At 35.1% G+C, this 19,078-nt stretch overlaps 1 protein-coding gene across 1 annotated transcript; it reads left to right on the top strand.

The window, feature by feature from the left end:
• Window positions 1–6,605: 6,605 nt before the first annotated feature.
• LOC105046246 (anthranilate synthase alpha subunit 1, chloroplastic) lies at window positions 6,606–17,067 on the top strand. The gene is made up of 12 exons (XM_073258712.1): window positions 6,606–6,907; window positions 7,021–7,296; window positions 7,406–7,599; window positions 7,678–7,867; window positions 9,114–9,265; window positions 11,149–11,264; window positions 11,412–11,658; window positions 11,809–11,865; window positions 13,213–13,365; window positions 14,123–14,203; window positions 15,715–15,801; window positions 16,633–17,067. Exons 2-12 carry the CDS (start codon window positions 7,125–7,127, stop codon window positions 16,957–16,959), a joined length of 1,776 nt encoding a protein of 591 aa, XP_073114813.1. The 5' UTR covers window positions 6,606–6,907; window positions 7,021–7,124; the 3' UTR covers window positions 16,960–17,067.
• Window positions 17,068–19,078: the final 2,011 nt, after the last annotated feature.

The raw sequence follows: 19,078 nt of genomic DNA, 5'->3' as shown, positions 1-19,078 counted from the left end.
TGGATGATCGTTATCGTCATTTTCATATTGCAGATGATGCACCAGAGGAGATGGTGCAGCAGTATGTTAGGGGTCAGGTGCTGCGATTGTTAGGTGGTGTCTTGTTACCTGATACTTCATCGAATAAGATGAAGTTGATGTTTTTGCCATTATTAGAGGATTTAGATTTCGCTCGTCGACTCAGTTGGGGCAGTGCAGTACTAGCTTGTCTATACCGAGCTATGTGTCGGGGTTCCTATGCTGATCAGAGCGAGATTGGCGGTTATCTTGTATTATTACAGGTACGTGAATTAAAATTTTTAATTTTTAATATTTAATTATATTTTACATTCGATATATCATTTATTTAATTTTTAAATTTTGCAGATTTGGGTATGGGAGCGTATGCCGACTATCAGTCCATTACGACGACAGTTGCTTGAGATGCCATCAGAGCAGAGGATCCTGATGTTCCATTCAGACTAGACGGACCATTAGGATACAGGTATCGAAATATTTTTTTTTATTTAAATTTTATTATTTTAAATTTATTTAATATTAGTACACTGTGAAACAGATGGAACGTTGCATTCAACGTTCATCACGTATCGACAAGAGTGGCACGGGTTTATAGATGCCAGTTGGATACATTAGTTGATACATCTAGACGGGTAAATTTGAATTTTTTACAAATATCAATTTACAGTATTCATAATCTATTATAATTTTATATTAATTTTTTTTATTTTAACTATATTATATCAGTTTTTGTGGAAGCCATATACAAATGGGATATTGGCTATACTGCCGCAGATGTGTACAGTTGGACACGACATATGGACTGCTAGGGTGCCACTTATTTGTTTTGATGTGGTAGAGTGGCATCTTCCCGATCGTGTCCTGCGGCAGTTTGGTCAGACTCAGGACATTCCAGAGCAGTTTGATACCAGCCAGGGACTTCATCGTATTGATCGACGAGGGAGAGCTCGTATCGACTGGCGTATCAGACATGCACAGTACATCGATATTTGGGATGCACGTCGAGATCACATTGTTCATGGTGATCCTATTTTGAGAGGCCGTTCATATACTGATGACTACATAGCTTGGTTTTTTAGCATTACGGTGCGAGTCATTGGACAGTCTCAGTATGCAGTTTCTGGATACGAGGGCGAGAGTTCTACTGTACGTCTTTTGGTAAGATTACGAAAATTACTTCATGTTATTTGTGTTATATTTTTGTTTTATATTGTACACTATACTGATTGTTTTATACTAACAGTTTTATTTTTATTTTATAGACTGATTCTGTGTCGGATCTTGTGTTGGACACTCGTCGTGCTTTATCTACGACTGATGAGGACGAGCGGATTCAGATACTGCGGGAGATGGAGAGAACAGGTTCCGGAGCATTGGAGGCGATTGGTGTTGATCCACATACCTGTGCGCCTTGGTATGGAGCAGTTCGGGCGCCAGATATGAGTTATACGCCGTCACCATATGCTTCACATATGCCATCACCGCATATTCCGCATATGTCATCATTCGATGCTGCACAGATGCCACCGCCTTTTCATCCACAGATGGCAGCGTCTTCTTCGTCCTACATCCCCCAGATGCCATCACCGGGTACCAGTTGGCCACATGAGTATGATACTTTTTTTTCAGGTCCATCCGTGTATCCAGATGAGAGAGTTGAACAGGTCTCTCAGTCCGTAGATGATCCGACAGCATCAGTTATTCCTGAGCAGCATGATCAGCAGATCTCCTCTACTGATATAGGAGAGGAGCCATCACAGCAGGAGCAGCCGGCGAGGACCTTCCTGAGAAGGTCCAAGCGACCACGGGCGCCGCGACGTCCTTGTGGGACTTAGTCTTTGTTGTATTTGTATTTAGTATTTTTACATTTTTGTTGTACTATTTTTTTTGATATATTTAACATTTTGATTCTATTGAATAATATTAAATATTGATTTTATTTTATATTATTTAATTTTAAATTATTGGATATTATGATTTGTGCATATGGATACACATACTCGAACGTGTCTCAGAACATTAGGAGAGAAAATGTTATGTCGGCGGGTCGTACTTCTCGGGGCCGAGCCCCGCATCCCGATGGCCACGGCGGGCCCCCGCGTCCCGACGGCGGTCCTCAGCCCCCGTCTCTCCCGGCGGTGGGCTCCGTCTCGATTGGTTGTGGGTCCAGAGCAGTTTGATACCAGTCAGGGACTTCATCGTATTGATCGACGAGGGAGAGTTCGTATCGACTGGCGTATCAGACATGCACAGTACATCGATATTTGGGATGCACGTCGAGATCACATTGTTCATGGTGATTCTATTTTGAGAGGCCGTTCATATACTGATGACTACATGACTTGATTTTTTAGCATTACGGTGCGAGTCATTGGACAGTCTCAGTATGCAGTTTCTGGATACGAGGGCGAGAGTTCTACTATACGTCTTTTGGTAAGATTATGAAAATTACTTCATGTTATTTGTGTTATATTTTTGTTTTATATTGTACACTGTACTGATTGTTTTATACTAACTGTTCTATTTTTATTTTATAGACTTATTCTATGTCGGATCTCGTGTTGGACGCTCGTCGTGCTTTATCTACGACTGATGAGGACGAGCGGATTCAGATACTGCGGGAGATGGAGAGAACAGGTTTCAGAACATTGGTGGTGATTGGTGTTGATCCACATACCTGTGCGCTTTGGTATGGAGCAGTTCGGGCGCCAGATATGAGTTATACGCCGTCACCATATGCTTCACATATGCCATCACCGCATATGTCATCATTTGATGCTGCACAGATGCCACCGCCTTTTCATCTACAGATGGCAGCGTCTTCTTCTTCGTACATCCCCCAGATGCCATCCCCCATATATCAAATGTTGCTCTTTGAATTGAATTTTAGAAAAAATAAGTCTATTTTTAAGTAAAGAAAAGGAATACGTAATAGAATGCTAAAAAGATAAAAATAAAAGAAAACTGAAATTATAATTTCAAATGATAAAATTTTTAAAATAAAAATATTAAAATAATAATAAAATAAAAATTATAATTATAAATTTTAAAAAAAATTAATTTTAATTTAAATTAGAAAATATCATTTAAATTATTATTTTTATTATTTAATTAAATTTATTTATTAAAAAATTACAAATAGATAAGTAAAGATATTAAAAAAAATAAAAAATAAAAAAAAAGAGAAAACGCCATTCTCTCCCCTCCCCAAACCCCTTTTTCCCCTCCTTCTCCCTTCTCCTTCTCCCTTCTCGAACTTCTCCTTCTTCCTTTACAAATTTAAGTAAAGAAAAAGAATACATAATATATCATAAAAATGAAAGAAAACTAATATTATATTTTTAAATTATAAAAATTACAAATTAAATTAAAAAATATATCATAAAAAAAGTAAATAAAAGATAAAAAATGGTAATAAAATAGAAATTATAATTTAAAATAAAAAATTATCTTTAATTTAAATTAAAAATTATCATTCAAATTACTATCCTCATTAAAAAATTTAATAAATTAAAACAAATAATTAAACGGAGAGCTGCCTCCTCTTCTCCCTTCTCCGGCGTCTCTCCGACAGCACGACGGTGAGCTGCCTCCTCTCTCCCTCTTCCTCTCTCTTCCTCTTTTTAAAAAATTTAAAAAATAAAAATTACCAGAAAGAAAGTCAAGGGATCGACTCAGAGAGTGTCGCAATCAAAAATTTTGCGTGCCGTTAAACTCTTTTAGCCATGAGTCGATTCATGGGGTCGACTAAAAAATATAAATCTACTTTTCTTACAATTTTTTATATTATGTATTTGTAATCTTTTAATAAATAAATTAAATTAAATAATGAAAATAATAATTTAAATGATAATTTTTAATTTAAATTAAAATTAAATTTCTTTAAAATTTATAATTATAATTCTTATTTTATTGTTATTTTTTTATTTTCTTATGATACTTTTTTTTATTTATTTTAAAATAGTTATCATTTGAAATTATAATTTTATTTTTCTTCCATTTTTTTCTTTTTAGCATTCTATTACGTATTCTTTTTCTTTAATTAAAAAATTATTATTTTTTCTAAAGTTCAATTTACAAAAATTTTTTTCCACATTTTTTCTTATTTTTTAACTTTACACTGGATTTATTTTTTGATCAAAATTTAATTCAAATTAAATTTTCCTCCCTTTTTTTTCTTTATTTAAAATATTTTTTAAATAATAATATTTAAATTAATTTAGTTATTTAAAATATTATTTTTAATTTCAATTACAAAATTCTTATTTCTTAAAATTAAAAATTATAAACTTTGTTCTTCAATTACAATTACAATTTCTATTTTTTTCAATTCTTTATCTTTTTATAAAATTTTTTTAGGTCATTTTTATATTTTTTTTAAAAATTTTTGTTCTTATTTCTTAAAATTAAAAATTATAAAATTTTTTATTCAATTACAATTATAATTTCTATTTTTTTTCAATTCTTTATATTTTTATAAAAAAATTTTAGCCTATTTTTAAAATTTTTTTGAATCTTTTTTTAATTTATTATTTTTTATTTGAGAAAGTAATTTGAAATAATATTTTAATTTCAATTTATCTTTAAAATTTTATTCTTTTTTATTTCTACATTATAATTCTTTTTTTTTTAAAAACAAAATTTTACAATTTTTAATTTTCTTAAAAATTTTGAAGACAAGTATTTCGAATGATGTTTTTCAATTTAATTTCAAATTTTTATTTCTTTCATATTTTTTCTCTTTTTTTATTTTCTATGATAATTTTTTTTTTAATTTCTTAAAATTTTTTTGGACATCTTTAAAAAAAAATTTGAAATAAATATTCTAAATTAATTTTTTTAATGAATTACAAATTCAAATCTTTATATTTTAAAATTCAATCAAAATTAAAATTTTTAATTTATTTACTAATTTCAAATTTTAAAAAATAAAATTTTCTATTTTCCCACGATTTTTTCCTTTATTTTTGGGTGGGAAAATTGGTAAACGCCTTATTGAATGGCGTTGTTAAAAACGCCATTCAAAATGGCGTTTTTAAAAGCGCCATTCCAAATGGCGTTTCTTCCTTTTTTTTTTTTTTTTTTTTTTTTGGGACGATGCCACCGTGGAAATGGGGGTTGACGTGGCAAGGGAAAAAACGCCATTCAAAATGGCGTTTTTCCCTCTTACATCATTTTGGTAAATAAGTTTGGTTTGAATATATTTTGGTAAAAAAAAATTTTTTTTGTATTATTCGGGAAAAGAGCTCGGAGAAATTTTCTGTTCTGGTACGAAAAAGTGTCACCGCATCACGTACGATACAGTAAAATTGACCAACCGAATAAATAGTTAATATTTTTAATATATATTTAATATTTTATTTTTTATTTAAAATTTTAAATAATTAAAAAATTTATTATTTAAAAAAATATAATATTTTATAACCATATTACTACAATATTTTACGATCAAATTATGATTTATTATACATAAAAAATAATAATTTTTTTATAAATTATAAAAAATAAAAAATATTTTTATTAAAAATTTATAAAATTTTTAAATAATAAAAATATTTTTTTCTTCCTTACAAGATTCTGCAGTCAAATTACGAACAAAAAAATCATAATGTGATCGCAAGATAACATGATGTAGTTCTATAATATTATTATTTTTTAAAAAAAAATATTTAAAATTTAAAAAAAATAAAATAATAGATATTAAATATATATTGAAAAGTAATGATTACATGATTCAATCAGATAAAATAGTATATTTTTACTACACTACATGTGGTATATAAAGAATTATTCTTTTTTTGTAGATGAGTGGAGCAGCTTTTGGCCGTCTTTAAATATCATTGATTTTGATCGAAGAGACTATAACTGATGGCCCACCTCATATTATGGTTTAGTCCAGTTAAAATATTCAAAAATATAATATATTATAAAAGAAGAGAATAAAAATTTTTTATGTATCATAAATAGTATAAAAAATTCGACGTGGAGCATACCGTCTTACCCGATTGATCTACGTAATCATTGCTTCGCAACGTGTATTTAATACCAATAAATTATTTTTTTATTTAAAAATTTTATATGATAAAAATATTTTTCTTCAAAATTATAATATCTTTTCACAAAAATTATAATATTTTCTACAAAAAAATATTAAATTAAAATAAAATATTATAATTTTTATAAAAAAATATTATTATTTTAAAAAAAATATCATAATATTATTATCATATATATTTATCATTTTTTTTCTCCGTACAGTATTACGATATCCGTTGTTAAAAATTATGATATTTCTTTACAAATATTATGAGATTTTATTTTAATTTAATATTTTTTATAAAAATATTATAATTTTTATAAAAAAATATTATTATTTAAAAAAATATAATTTTAAAAATAAATATTTTTATTATATAAAATTTTTAAATAAAAAAAAATCGTTCTACCCACATTAAATATGCGTTGAGAAACGTTCGCTACGACGGACGTAGAATTTTCTACACCTCCTGCGGTGCACCTCTTGAGAAGAGAAACTGGTGGAATCCTTTCCTTCCCCGTCCGGGCCTGGCTTCTGTTTGAAGTTTTACCGCTTCTCAGCGACCGAGTTTGTTTGTTCTTCGTTTCCCTCCCCCTCTCTCTCTCTCTCTCTCTCGCTCCGGATGTTTCTTCCGTTCTCCACTCTACCTCAGATCGAAACGGATGTCATCCATCCATGGATCCACCACCGCCTCGGCGCCTCCCGACAATGAGACGAGACCGACAAAGTCCCGTAACCGTTGATCTCCAGCGCACCTGCGACGTGGATTTTTTTTTGTTTTGTTTTGTTTTGTTTTGATGATGAGGAGGAAGAGGAGGAAAAAGAGAAGGAGCAAATCAACCGCAAAATTGAGTAAATGCCTTTCTTATCAACGAGGAGAGAGAGGATTATCTCACTTCATTTATAGAAGCGCCTCCACCCTGCGTTAAATGAAATTATATTAAATTTCCTTCATTGCTTGGCAGTTAGCATTACATCCCCCTTGTCCACCTCCGATTCAATTCACTCTCCCCTACATCGTCATCCCCTTTACCGGTGAGATCCAGAAGGGAGACCGGATCACACCACAATGGAAGCCCTCGCCGTGTCTCCCTGCTTCAGCCTCCGCCGCCCGGCCCCGACGTTCCCCTCCGCCGCCCTCTGCACCAGGAGGAGCGAGGCCTCCCTCCATTACCCCTTGAACCGCCGCTCCTCCTCCTTGAAATGCAGTGCCATCTACCCTCCCTCCGCCGCCGCCCAAGGTAACGAACGATCTTCCTTCCACCCTCCGACCACAAGAAAGAAGAAGATGAGGAAGACATCCGATGAAAACTTTTTAACCTTATTATTATTTTGGTTCTCTCGTTCCAGCCGCCGACAAGGAGGAGGCGGAGAAGTTCGCTGAGGCGGCGAGCAAGGGGAACCTGGTTTCTCTTCACCGGTGCATATTTTCCGATCACCTGACGCCTGTGCTCGCATACCGCTGTCTGGTGAAAGAGGACGACCGGGAGTCGCCGAGCTTCCTTTTCGAGTCAGTAGAGCAAGGCTCGCGTGGGACCAACATGGTAAAAGCTCCGGCTCTTGTTCTTCTTCTCGTTTACTTGCTGCTGCTCTTTTTTCTGAGAACCAATCGTTGCGGCCAGGGCCGTTATAGTGTGGTGGGAGCTCACCCGGCCATGGAAGTCCTAGCAAAACAAAGCACGGTGACGGTGATAGACCATGAGGCAGGGAACAGAACGGAGGAATTTGTGCCGGATCCTATGCAAATCCCCAGGAAGATCATCGAGGGTTGGAAACCCCAGTTCATCGATGAGCTTCCTGACATCTTCTGTGGTATGATAGCTCTTCTATTCCTCCGTCTCTTTTTTTTTTTTTTTTCCTTTTTTCTTTTTTTTTGAGTTATCACGCGTGCATGTTAGGGTTCAAATCTTAGGATGTATTTTAATTACCAGACAGTGCTGTTTAAAAACGACTAATATTTTTTAAGATTATTGACAAAGATAACTTAGGAATCTGGCCATTCATTGGAAACCAGAGATACTGAGCTTATCCATGATGCCATTCTTTATAGATGGTTAAAATCATTCGTACATTTGTTACAGTGGAGATCGGTTATTGGCTCGATTGGCAGTTGGTTGTCCTTTAATTTTAATGAGAAATCGGATATGTGCTCCATGAACCTGGCCCTGCTGCAAAACTTAAACAAGTTTGCCCTATTCCGGTGATCTTGGACTGATGGTGATTTCCATTGGTCGTAGCTTTTACAAATGGTGATTTTGATTTTCTATTATGATTTGGGTCCCTCCATCAAGTTAAGAACATGCAAAATGGGTCCACTACAGTCTACCTGGTTAAATGAATCATTTTTTGCCTCATGAATTTGTCGGCATCATTTGATAATGCATGACCAATGATGATTTCCCTTGTTTCCTGGCATATATATTCTGCACTGAAGATACTAGAATAAAGCAATCTGTCACAATTTTCAGAATCATCTAGCATTACTGATCCCTATTTGTTAGAAAAATGACAACGCAGAGGTGATAAATGCCTTGATTTGGCGGGATCAATGCAGAATCCAACAAAGATATATATACATTTTCATATGGTTTCCTGAAAATTGTCATTATATATTTAGTTTTTTCCTGTCTTGTGAGATCTATAGTCTCAATCACTGTCAAAAAAAAAGTTGTTTGTCTCATTATCACTATGTCAGGGTTGTTTGCCATTGGGATTCCCCTAATTATTATGAAATTTCCAATTCAGTGATTTGTAATGTTAATAGTATTGGTAGACAAGTGTGTGTCTGTCGCATAATCCGACATGCATGTTTGCTGCATGTATCTATCATTGTGGCAAACCTGCACCCATGTGTGCTTGCTGAACAAATTGCTTCTTTTAAATGATACGAAAATTTGATTTTACTCCATTGGTTATTCATTTTATTTGCTGGCCTGACTTTTCTATACATTTGATCAAAAACTAAATGTGTCCATGGCAGTGAGATGCAATCAAAGACATGATATGTTGTGTACTGTTTATAGAAATTCAAAAACTGTATGCGAACCTTTCTCTGCAGGTGGTTGGCTAGGTTATTTTTCATATGACACTGTGCGATATGTGGAAACCAAAAAGCTTCCATTCTCCAATGCTCCTGAGGATGACAGGAACTTGCCAGATATTCACCTGGGTCTCTACAATGATGTCATAGTTTTTGATCATGTGGAGAAGGTATCTTTTCAATAGTAGCATGTCAGCTCTAGTTGGTAACACAATCTAATTTACTACACTACATAGAGCTCTTGGTTTTAGCAGCACTCACGAACTCTATTTTCTGTGGTGCCATAATCTTCTATTCAAAGTGGCATTTTGAAACAAAAAGTTAAGATCTACCTTTGGCATGACCAACTCAGGTTACATAGTCGGCAATGAAGAGGCACCAACACCAATATATTTGCATGCAAATTAGACTAATTGTTAAATCACATGCAACATTCTCGCTTCACTGGTAAATAAAGTGATACATGCAAAAAAAAAAAATTTGAAGAAACATGTATAAAAGCCATTGAGTTTAAAATAAGTTAAAAGAAACCTTAGAAAGGGCTCGGAACAACTTTTGAAAATCATCATCTTGATAAATGAATATTGCTGCAGCCTGTAAAACCTTCTACATGGGATTTATGCTCATACAATTTACTTTTATATTAAGAATAAAATATTAAGAATTATATTGGAATTTGGTTATTAGTTGTGCCTTAAAGATGAATGTGTTCCTAAACACTGTTGTGCTCATCTGTGTTTCTCTAGAACCCTTCTGTATCTAGGATCCTGTGGATTGCTCTAAGTTGGATGAGCTTAAGCTGCATGACCACAAATATAGTTTTTCCCACCCGCCAACTCCACTTCTACTGAAAGCTACCATATTTACCTTCATCAGGAACCTAGCTTTACATCTTTAAAGAATAAGCTCTCATTAGCTTGATCGGTTCTATCTTGAATTTGATTCATTAATCTAGCATCATATAATCGGGACAAAGCTTGCTGGTAATAAATATACCGTAATAGGCATGGCCGCAGTTTGTCATGTTATTTATGATAATGAATTCAATAGACAAATTATAACTCCAAATGAAATGGAAAAGCACTTTTTTCCATATTTTAATGTGTAGGTTGGGTTTAAGAGGTGAACATAAGAGGCATACCCTCAATAACTTCTGGAGGTCAATTGTAAGTTGTGAGGGGTCAGCTTCATTTATATTTGGGGTTAGATCCTCAATCATGCTCTGTGATAGGCGGGTGGCAGTTGAATATGAATATAACTGGTAAACCAAGTTTACTAATCAAAACCCATGAATGAATTATATAATAGGATATATAAAAGTAGAACAATGTGATATGCAACATGAAATGAACATGCATAATGATATGTGTACCAGCAAAACTGGAGGAAGTTAAAAAATTGACGGAGGAAAATGGGGTATTTAGGAAGTATATGGCTTTTCCCTGACCTACCGTAGACAACTGACATTGGAATAGCATGTCCGTAGATGTTTGAATAATAAGATATCAATTGTCAGTTTCAATCTTTTGTTCCCAGACCTGACCCTGTTTTCAGACTCTGTTTTATTTTTTATTACATGTCAAACACATATCATCTACCTCAAATGACACGTGATTGTGAAAATAATATGACCACTGCTATTTTGTCATCCTATAACACCCTAATTGGAATCATCTTCTGTTGCATGGACAATTCCAAAGAAGGTGCGCAATGCATATTATATTAGGGTATATTTGATATGTCATAAAGAAGACTGATCTGGAATGAGCAATTATTGCTTCTGACATGTCACCAGTGAAGCTCTTCCCATTTTCTGGCCAGCACATATTAATACTGATGTTCCCTTTTTTTGTTATCTTGTACTAGCTTGTTCAACTGAATACTCATTTTTATAACATCCTTCATACGTTGTTTGTAAAGTATTATTTTTACCACCTTTTTTCCACAATGATAACGCCATTATGGTAACATTATCTATAGTTTACTCATTAGGATGTTTGTTTTTGCTAAGATATGGAGATATAAATAGCTGTGTTGTTTCTTTTGGCCTCAGAAAGCATATATCATCCATTGGGTGCGATTGGATCAGTACTCCTCCATTGAGAAAGCTTATGAAGATGGGAAGAATTGTTTGGGCATTTTGCTGTCTAGAGTACAGAATGCTAATGTGTGAGTATTAATACAATATTGATTTCTTTGGATCTGTTTGTCCATTTTTCTTGTTTCTCTCAACTCCTTGTTTTGTTTCTTTGTTTTTTCTTTTATCTTTTCTTTTTCTTTTTTTTAATTAACTTTTGTATAGTTTTTATATTTCAGACCAAAGCTCGCTCCTGGGTCTGTGAATTTATATACTCGCCAATTTGGAACTAAATTAAAGAAATCATCTATGACAAGTGAAGAATACAAAGAGGCTGTTATGCAGGCAAAAGAACATATACTTGCAGGAGATATTTTTCAGATAGTCCTCAGCCAGCGTTTTGAGCGACGGACATTTGCAAATCCATTTGAAGTGTATCGAGCGCTAAGAATTGTGAACCCAAGTCCACATATGGCTTATTTACAAGTGCGTCAGCTTTCTGCAGCATTGTAGATCTTGGTTGCTTTGCCAACAATTTGTTTTGATTATTGACTTATTATCAATCATTTATGCATATATAATGTTAACCGGTATGATGCTGTGTTTTTCTGAGTTCTCTTCAATATTTCTTACCAGGCCAGAGGATGTATTATTGTAGCATCAAGCCCTCAAATTCTTGCTAGAGTAAAAAAGGTATTCTGATTCCATCAATCATATCTGAAGATTTGGATCTCTCTCTCTCTCTCTTCCCGCTTATTCTCTGTGACTGAAGATATTGTTGCTTTGCGCTGTGTATTTTTATAGATCAAATTGAATCATAAATGGTTTCATTTTGACTTCCATGTTTCATTAATCTAATGTTAGTATTAGATGTCCTTGTACCTTCTTTATTCTTTAATATTGGAATTGCTACAGATCATGAACCCAAAATTCTATACACATTTTACATGGAAAGATATATATTAAGGGGAAAGCTAAATTATGAATTGCCAATGGTTGCATCTGTACATCTCTAAGATAAACTTCTTGTTGGCTTTAATGTGTTTGTTAAAGACATGCAATAATGAGGCATGCATAATCTTTGAAAGCGGAAAACCAAGTTTTGCTTTTCCTGCTATTGATTTTGGTATAGTTGTAATGAAAGAAGTATGTCCATTAGAGGACATTTTTTTGGTCGTTCTTAAATTTCTGGTTTTAGGATATTTTCTTCTCATCACTAAACAAGAGCACTAAACTGGTGCTCTTCCTCTGTCCCTTTCTATTGTATATTTAGGGGGTGCTTGGTTGGGAGGAGTGGGGGTCCGGAATCGGAATCGGAATGGGTGACTTCTATTCCAACCGTTTGGTTGGAAGGAGTCCCATTCCGATTCCGATTCCAGGGTGGAATGGGAATAGCTCAATTTATATAGAACTCAACCCCTACTCTTCTCTATGGATTCAATTTTTCATTCCAATTCCGATTCCGATTTCGGTAATGAACCAAACGCTTCAAGGGATTTGGCCATTCCGATTCCGATTCCAAGCCATTCTGATTTTCATTCCTATTCCGATTCCAGTTGCGAACCAAACACCCCCTTAGATCTTGTCAAAGAAGTCCAAAATCTTGAGAATATATCAGACATATTCAACGTGTAAATGAAGCCAATAAATGGGAAGAAAAAACAAAATACAGTCCCAATTTCACATGTTCAGTTTTGCTGACGACTTTTTATATTTGCTTTGCAGTACATGAGATCTTAAATCCAAAATTTCACTGCCATATTCTACTGCAATCTTATACTTAAGAGTTACTAATAGGTAACAAGGTTCAATTTGTAAAGTACTTAATAACTTCTCATTTGACCCTTTCTTGTTAAAGAATTACTTGATCTCCTGGCATTCTTTCATTTTTAGGCATATAGTCCAGAATTCAGCGGCATGATTTATTCTTTCTTGTTTCCTGTTCAGTCAATGGATTTCATTGCAGAGCCATGTTACAATTTAAAGTGTGATATTCAAGTATTTATAGTAAACAAAACTTCACTCTTTTTCTATTTATAGAGGAAGATTGTCAACCGACCACTTGCTGGCACTGCAAGAAGAGGCAAGACAGACAAGGAGGATGAGTTGCTGGAACAGATTTTACTGAATGATGAAAAGCAATGTGCTGAACACATCATGCTAGTCGATTTGGGGCGGAATGATGTTGGAAGGGTTTGTCTTTTTCTTCTTGATTCAGCCCTCTGTTTTATTGACTCATTTCTAAGTTTGGGTATACTCATTTGCCATTTAAAATCATACTATGATATGACATGAGGTTTGAATTATATATATTTTATTTATTTATTTATTTATTTATTTGTTGGGGGGCGGGGTTGGGTGGGGGCATGAATCACTCTTCTGTCAACACAAGTGTGGTTCAATGTTTGATGTAACTATCGTGGTTGCCTATATTTGAATATTTGTTGCCTATGAGGATGTAACATTCTCCCAAGCCTATTTGATATATGAATCAGAATTAATAGAAAGCTATTATTTCTTTCCTGACCCATGAGTGGATTAAGCCTGAAGGCACTGATTTCCACTTCTTCTGACATATTCACCTTCGTATTCTTCCCCTTCTCACACATATATCTGTTGGAGAGACTTGTATTCCATAATTGTACTTCATTATGCAAATACATACTAGAACCATGCATCGATAAGCATGTCAGAAATTTCAACCCATAGAAAATGCATACACAGCCTTAGTTAGGAAATTCATTTCCCTCAGTTAGGAAATTCATTTCATTCGTACATATTTTCCAGACTTAATGTAATTATAATTCGTCTATGCCTTAGCTTTAACTATTGATATACACTGATTTATATATTTTCATATTTGTGGAAAACTTTGATGTTTTTTCTCCTTTTCCAGATTTTGGAGTTGCGTGCTTCTTCTTGCTTATGTCTAAACACCCTATTGTTGCAGGTTTCAAAACCGGGTACAGTAGAAGTTGAAAAGTTCATGAACATTGAGAAGTACTCGCATGTGATGTACATAAGTTCTACGGTTAGACTCTTCTCTTGCTATTTACTATGGAGAATAGCTTTATGTACCAATCAATTTGAAATTGAGAATGTCTTAGTTTGGTGATGAGTGCAGTAGTAAAATATTGGTAATGGAAATGCCAATCTGCAACTGTCAGTTGATGTTCGTAACCCCTAACCCGTATGTCCTGGCTTGGTTTCTTCTTCTATGTAGGCATGTTTGAATAGGTTTTGGTCACCATAGATGTATGCAAAAGCAAATACGTAATGTTCTTTCATTTTTATCTGTGTGTGCATGTGCATGCTGTAGCCCTTACTATGTTTATTTGAAAGGATTTGTTTACAAGACTTTGTTCTATTTTGTCAAATCTGTGTTAGTGCCCATTTGGATCATCTTATTTGTTGTTGTCAGGGTGGAGAAATACTGATAGTTCAATATAGTTATGGATACTTGAGCTTTGTTCAAAATTCTCAAATAAATGTCTTCATATGGGTGATCATTTGTAACTGACTTTGCAAATAAATAGTCTTGTTTTTGTGTGCTATAGTATGAGCCAGTAAAGTAGTCACCATGTCATCTTTTACTTGTGCGTACCATAACGTGCCTTTTTGTTTTGCTATTTGGAATCTATTTGAGGTGCTAGATTCAGTTATAGATGTTCTTATTTCCTGCCTTCACTAAGAAAGGGATATAACAACATAATCTTTTGTCATGCTGGATGGAATACTGATGCAGTTGTGTTATTGACCTGGGAAAGGTACAGAACAATGTCAAAACACCCACTCACCTAGAGTGACCAGCATATGTTGTTGCTGGAGTATGATTTTCTTTCAGATTGCCACCAATCATTATGATAGACCATTGATTATAATAACCATATTAGATTTTTCCCCCTATTTTTCTTCAGAACTAACTACAAAACATGTTCCATTGCAGCTTTCAATTTTTGTTGATTTCTTATATCTCCCCCAACCTTTGTGCCCTTATTCTTATTTTTGTGTGTGTGAATCCATGTTGTCTGTGCGTGCATGTGGACTATGGCTTTGATTTCTTTTTCAAGTTTTATTATCATGGAGCATGCATAAATTAGCAAACACTTCAAGCTGCAAAGTTCACCATGCCGGCCATATTGTCTCATACTGTTATTGAAACAAGATGCAATAGGGAGGCATACCGAGTCTCAGTACCCAGAACGGCGCCCTTTTGGGCAAACCAACACTGTATTAACATGGTACTAGTATGGGGTCTGGTATCGAGATAGCTAAACCTTGCTTCAAGGGCTGTCTCATTTTCTCTCTTATTTTCCCTCTATGGCCAGGCAAGCATTAATCTATTGCTTATTATTTTCTTTTATAATATGAAGTTTCTTATTAATATGCTTGTTGCTACATGTGACTGTGACTGACAAACCAGGCTTGATATCAATTCTTAATGTTATGATTACAATTTTCCAAGCTTTCAAGATCTGATAAATAGTCTCTTAAGATAGATGCTTCTGAGAAGCTGTTTGATATTATTGTAAGCTTTTACAGGTGACTGGAGAGTTGTGTGATCATCTTAGTTGCTGGGATGCTATGCGTGCTGCGCTGCCAGTAGGAACAGTTAGTGGTGCACCAAAGGTTTGGTTTAATACTTCATTCCAGTTTACAGTTAGTTATGTACGGACACTTTTTTGTCGCCCTAATTATGTCGACCGGATTATGCCTCCTTATATCCACTTCTTGTTAATGTCTGTATCTGTATGGTAACCATCTGTATTCTCAGATGCTGCCCACTCTGCACTTCAGCTGGGTAAGTTGTATCCTGACTTCATATGCCCCAGCTTTTAAATTTCCACTGTTCTGAAATCTTAATTTCAGTTTGTGCTATACCATTCATTCTCTGCAGAACAAATTAAAGAGTCATCTCAGCATCCATTGGAAGTAGTTAGTTGCAGTTAATAGTTGATGCTAGAAAGATGTTTCCACCGACTCTGTCTGCCTGCCCTTAATTTTTCACTTTTGGGCCAGGTCATCTTTATAAAATTGATTATCAATATTTAACATGCAAATATTTGTCCAGCAGTTTCAACTCCATTCATTCTCTAAATTTATTGTTGACTAGATTTTGAAGAAATGACCTTACCAGTTCTTCCAGGGTGCCTTGTGGCAGATTCAAAATCAAATTACTCTTGTTGCTCTCTGTGCAGCAGTATGTTTTTAGTTGTTTGGCTGTCCGGGGCTCCTTGAGACTATAAACCTCGTGCATTCATATTTAGCCAAAAACTTCACAAAAATGCAATCTACATATATTTCGTAGGCTTATTTGTATTTGTTGTCTCACGGCATCAGAAGTCTGTCACTCACGAGCATTTAATTGTGATCCTGCTATCTCTGTCTTGATTGGCAACCAGCTAAGTACATCCTCTCCCTCTCTTTTTTTATGCCGTTGTTGCTTCCATTTGGAATCAGGTCAGGGCCATGGAGCTGATTGATCAGTTGGAGGTCAGGAGGCGAGGTCCCTATAGTGGTGGTTTTGGTGGTGTGTCATTTTCTGGTGACATGGACGTTGCGGTTGCTCTACGAACTATCGTCTTCCCAACTGGCAGCCGTTACAACACAATGTATTCGTACAGGGAAATGGACATGCGCCAGGAATGGGTGGCGCACCTCCAGGCTGGAGCCGGCATCGTGGCTGACAGCATTCCGGATGATGAACAGCGAGAATGTGAGAACAAGGCTGCTGCTCTTGCTAGAGCTATTGATCTTGCAGAAGCTGCTTTTGTGAACAAGATATAAGATTCCGGATAGGTTGGTGTCTTATACCCGTGTCCATCTTGACATCTATGCTGTGAATTTATCGTCAAAAAAGAAGAGGAAGGAGTAGCCAAAACGGTCATAAGCCTCAAAATATTGATTTCAAATCATAATTGATGTAGGATGTCTGATATGTGAAGCCACAAAAGAAAATGAGCACAAGCACGACTAAAACTGCCTAATGCTTAGACACTAAACTAAAGAAAGTTACTGTTATGTGAAACACCTTTAGGTTAAAATTACGCACGCACGCACACACAAAAAGAAGAAGGAAAAAAAAGGAAAAAAGCAGATATGATGCACTAAAATTGTACAAGCTTAGTAAGACTTTAGGTTCGCATGTGAAAAATCAAATTACATTGAGGATTGACACACTTAGAAACAGAGGGATGATGGAAATGTGGCAATCATCAAATGCAAAAACGGGTTATTAGGTGTTTCTGATTTAAACCATATGAAAGCTAAGATGGATGAGATGCTTGAGACTGACATAATGATTTTTATTTAAGTGAGTGGTAAAAGATATTTCGCACCTAGTCAAAAACAATCAGGTCAAAAACGCAGACGGCGGATTTCCATATCAAGAGAGCTAGAGAGATGACGAATGACGACAGGGGCCATATGGTTACTTCCCTAGAGAACCCCGATTGTAACTCTCACGTCATAAAGCAGGAGACGATCGATTCGTTCTTCCAGCTACGCCCAGCCTAGCACCTTATTTTAACTTTTCACCTTTCCAAGAGAGGTGGCCATGAAAAACTAGTCGTATTAGAATGATACACCTGCAGGGCAATTAAATAAATCCAAGACATAAACGACCTGCTCCCCTATAAAACACCCTGCCTAGATTTATAAGTTGAATAGATTTTCTGTCATCTCTGCTTTACCTACAATTATTCAGAACACAAGGACGGTAAACATGTGGGCAGCTGAACAGATGCTCAATTCATTCTTCGCAATCTGAAAATACTCTTGTTGTTTCTCTCCAGGATCCAAGCAGCAGTTATGGTTGAAATCCTCCGGATGGGAATAGAACACAAGACATTCACACACTACGTTGTCTTATTTTCAAAATGCTGAAAAAATGTGAACCATCGAGAACTTGCATGCATATTAGTTTTTCACTCAAAACTTTTTAGATTTTGACATAAACTTCATTTTATGTAACTGGACTATAGGAGCTTGTGGTATTCAGTTAAAATTTCAATGGAGCGCTGAGCATAGCAAAGCCAAAGATACTACCACATCTAGAAAAGCAATTCAAGAGCCATTTTCATGGTGCCAAAGGACATAAAATGCATTTCAGAAGTGCCAGTCTTTTTTACCAATCAATCTAATATGTTTAATCCAATCCTTACAACACCCAATGATTCATTTCCACGATAAACTAAACGACCATTATTATATTAGAAAAAATAAAAAACACTCATAAGACCCTCACGTTAGGTCATGGCTCAGCCTGACCTAAAAATATCTAAGCCCAAATAAGTTCCTGCCCTCATGACCTGAGTCAAGTCAAAGCTCTAGTCCCTACCTGAGCCATTTGAATCAAGATTAAAAAAAATTAACCATATCTGACCTAAACTGAAAAATCCTGACCTAAACCTAATCCAAACAGAATGAGGTTGGGTCTGTCAATTTGGCCACCCCTAATTCGTAGCTCAAAGTATTCCAGCTTTTTGCCCGAGTTGCTATCCTACCACTAGTCTGGCAGCAAATAGGATCCTGACAAGGGCGACGGGTGGTATTGTGGTAACCTCTGTCTAGGATCATTCGGGAGCTCCAGTTGCAAGCACTACTTCTGTGCATCCACCAAGATCAGAATATACAACATTGCATCACAAATTTGTAGATTACTGAGTTTCAAAAAATATGGCATTGACATTCCAAGAGACTGGATATTTCAAGTAGCTGACTCATTGAATGAGGTTCCTTGACAACAGATGAGAGAGCGTGACGCAATAAAGTACATCTAAGTGTGATCTTGATGAATCAAGCAAACAATTCTTCGCCTATACCACATAGAAGAACAGTATTGCCAGTGGTAGGAGCTACTCTTCTCATAGGAGGATATGATGATCTGATAAAACAATTTTACAAA

Source organism: Elaeis guineensis, chromosome 5 (assembly GCF_000442705.2).
Source record: "Elaeis guineensis isolate ETL-2024a chromosome 5, EG11, whole genome shotgun sequence".
Lineage (NCBI taxonomy): Eukaryota > Viridiplantae > Streptophyta > Magnoliopsida > Arecales > Arecaceae > Elaeis > Elaeis guineensis.
Note: the sequence above shows the minus strand (reverse complement) of the source record. Positions and strands in the feature narration are given on the sequence as shown.